The sequence below is a fragment of the Cynara cardunculus genome, assembly GCF_001531365.2.
Source record: "Cynara cardunculus var. scolymus isolate 2C chromosome LG 8, CcrdV1, whole genome shotgun sequence".
In the NCBI taxonomy this organism is placed as follows: domain Eukaryota; kingdom Viridiplantae; phylum Streptophyta; class Magnoliopsida; order Asterales; family Asteraceae; genus Cynara; species Cynara cardunculus.
Window position 1 is genome coordinate 2,725,552 of NC_037535.1, and position 3,200 is coordinate 2,728,751.

Below are 3,200 nucleotides of genomic sequence, written 5' to 3' on the forward strand. Positions count from 1 at the left end.
TTGATGAACCATACCTTCAATATCGTTTGTCTGTCTTAGCAAAGGAAGAGCGGAAGGGGCTTCGTAGTGGAAAGATTCCGGTCAATGAAAGCTTCTATCTAATCGGAACAGCTGATCCTACAGGAACCTTGAACAGTCATGAAGTTTGCATTATTCTGTATGCATTTGTTTCTACTTCATTTCAGTTGGTTATGATAATGTCCAAGCAGGATAGGGTAACCGTGCTAACAATAAACTAATGATTTGGTTCGAAATTTGCGTGTTGCTTCAATGACATCTGTTATATATGCACTTAGGTATTAGTATGGAATCTGATATTGCGTAGAATTGGTACTTACGATTCATTTTCTTACTGGCTATGCAGTGAAAATGGCCAGATATCAGGAAAGGTTCTAGTGTACAGGAATCCAGGCCTTCATTTTGGGGACATACACATCCTAACTGCAAAATATGTAGAGGAATTGGAAGGGTTTGTTGGAAATGCTAAATATGGAATTTTTTTCTCCACCAAGGGCAGGAGATCGGTGGCAAACGAAATTGCAAATGGTGATTTCGATGGAGATCTGTATTGGGTATCTAGAAGCCCACAGGTAGGCATTTTATGTTTCTTATTAGATTTCTTTTTCCTCTTTTTGGTAACTATGGGTGTCTGGGCCTGCTTGCACGCTCCTTGACTAATCTCAAGGGGCTCAGAAGATAACCAGGAAAATTCTCCTTAGCCCTGAGGAGGAGACACGAACTGGCGACCTATGGGAGGAGCCCCTAGGCCTAGCCTTTAGATTTCCTCTTTTACAAGGATGGTGCTTGTATTCAGGGCACTTTCTAACAATTATTGTGTGGGGTTCTATTTACTTGGTCAGTTGTCTCACTTTGCATTAATTTATGCTTTCTTTTGATTCTTTGTCGCGAGCAATTTAGATTTATACCCTAAAATGATTAATCAATGAAAAACGAAGGGTGTTGATTTTCCTGCACTATAATGTTTTTTAAAGCTGTCATGTACACTGCCAGCTGTTGAATTACTTCAAAGCAAGTGAGCCGTGGGAAAGGATTCACTCAACACCAAGTGCGCCTAACAAGAAACCTAGTGAGCTCTCGTACGAGGAGTTGGAGAATGAGCTTTTTACTCAACTTTTTGCTACACAAAAGCAGGGGTATGTTCCCTCACTTTCTACCTATTATAATTCATCCATAACAAGCTAAATACCTAATTTTATTATGTAATGACTATTGGGACAACCAGCTTGGCCCCAATACAATGATGGGAAGATGTTATTGTGCAATTTCTGGTGAATCCCGATCATTTCTGCTAACATCAAATTGGTATTTGAGTTGGGAGAACTGCCGTTGCTGTTAAGCTGGTCTTGAATGTTGAACAAACTACTGCATTGTTATTTTTTATTGGTAAAGCTACTGCATTGTTGTTAGTGTTTACTATTTCAGTATGGTAGCTGGTAWAGCAGCTGATASCTGGCAAACATTTATGGATCWCTATCTGACCTTGGGAGAAAATTRTGCTGATGAGAAGCATSGGATTAAAGAAAAACTGTTGAAGTTGGTTGACTTGTACTACGATGCTCTTGATGCACCCAAGAGTGGGAAAAAGGTTAGGTGCCATCCTGGATCTCTTTTCTAAATTTACAGTATCATGACTTTTTTGTTTGCTCTTCTGTTAACCAACAATACTGTGCTATTACTATGTTTTTATGGTCATGACTTTAATGTAGGTTGTTTTCATTGATTGCTTTGTTTGGACGGTTTCTTCTTTATTCAAACAATTGACTATCATGTTCAATTTTTACCAGGATAGAAGACAGTTTTTCTTTCCTTACATACTGCAACAAAATTTCAAGATACTCTTCTCACATTGTTTCTCTTGCATTTCTGAAACAGGTTGAAATTCCTAAATGTTTATTGCTAAAAAAATATCCCCATTTTCTGGAAAAGAAACATGAGAAGTCATATGATTCGACTTCTGTTCTAGGAAAAATCTATGATGCCGCAATAGAGTATCCATCTTGTAATGCTGTAAAACAAGGTAAGCCCGTGTCAGTTCTGCATGTATATTTGGCTAAGGAGGAAGGGGCTGGTTTAAATGAAAATGAYGAAAAGCCGGATGAAGAAGTATAACAATATGGATGACAATTATAAAGAGAATAAAGTGCTCGTTTTTTGGCTCCGATTTTGTTATATTTCGCATATTCTCAATTAAGAATAGGGGTGAGGGAATATTTTTTTCTTTAGAAAAAGGTTGTCACCACCTTTTTTAATCACATCCCTTGGATCATCTCATTTGATGGTTGATATCTATTCTCACCTTCTCAACCTTTTTGTCATCCTCGTTCGGACCTCCCTATTATGAGGAATTATCATGTTATCTATATTATACTATACCTGACTTCATCGAGATACAAATTGTTTGAGCAACAAATTGCATCCTTCCATGCCACCTTTAGAAATTTTTCTAAAGCATTCATTTCGCTTCCAGGAAAAAGAGATTTTGATTGATTTTTGAGGTCAAACAATTTAAGAATCCATAAGTAATGGATTCTGTTAAAACAAAAGCAAAACTTTCTTATTTTCAGTATTGATTCTAATTCAATCTAGTTATTTTGTCCTTCCATCTCCGCCTGAAAATTTCTTTCAGGCGTTAGTTTTCTTTTCCAAAAAAGCGGAAAAGAGAGAGGAAGTCGATTTTTGAGGTCTAACATTTAATTTCAAGTTTATTGTATCACGGGTTCTGTTAAAAACAGTGGTTTTTTTCTAGTTGTAATATTGGCTTCAAATTTCCCATAGTTATTGTTCTTGAACATTTTACCACTAGTATCACAGATGTTAGAACATATTCCATTTGGCCACAAGAGTCGAACATTATCTGTATATTTGAGCCAAAAGTTGACTTACTTCCTATGAGTGCTTTTGTGATATGTAGACATATGGAAACTGCCCGTCTTCAATGTCAAGATACCAGAGGCCTTAAATTTGTGGAACAACAGGTACATGTCGTACAAGCAAGAAATGTGCAATGCCATGAATGCTGGAGATGAATCAAAAACCAACTCTGCAAACACTGTGATTAAAAAGTATAAGCAGGTCTAAATTTTTTGAAATTTTGTTTATTGAACTTGATAGTTGCATGTTTCAAGGAATCACCCCAAAAGTTGAATTTGAAATCGAGTCATATCTTCACTTGCATCTGT

General features: G+C 36.8%; 1 protein-coding gene across 1 annotated transcript in view; it reads left to right on the top strand.

Moving 5' to 3' along the window:
- The window catches only part of LOC112516794 (probable RNA-dependent RNA polymerase 3), an 8,023-nt gene that overhangs the window by 3,167 nt on the left and 1,656 nt on the right, over positions 1 to 3,200 (top strand). The window contains exons 5-10 of the mRNA XM_025124027.1: positions 9 to 157; positions 365 to 590; positions 1,012 to 1,154; positions 1,444 to 1,606; positions 1,894 to 2,038; positions 2,933 to 3,093. Coding sequence (XP_024979795.1) covers positions 9 to 157; positions 365 to 590; positions 1,012 to 1,154; positions 1,444 to 1,606; positions 1,894 to 2,038; positions 2,933 to 3,093 — 987 coding nt within the window. The remainder of the gene's footprint in view (positions 1 to 8; positions 158 to 364; positions 591 to 1,011; positions 1,155 to 1,443; positions 1,607 to 1,893; positions 2,039 to 2,932; positions 3,094 to 3,200) is intronic.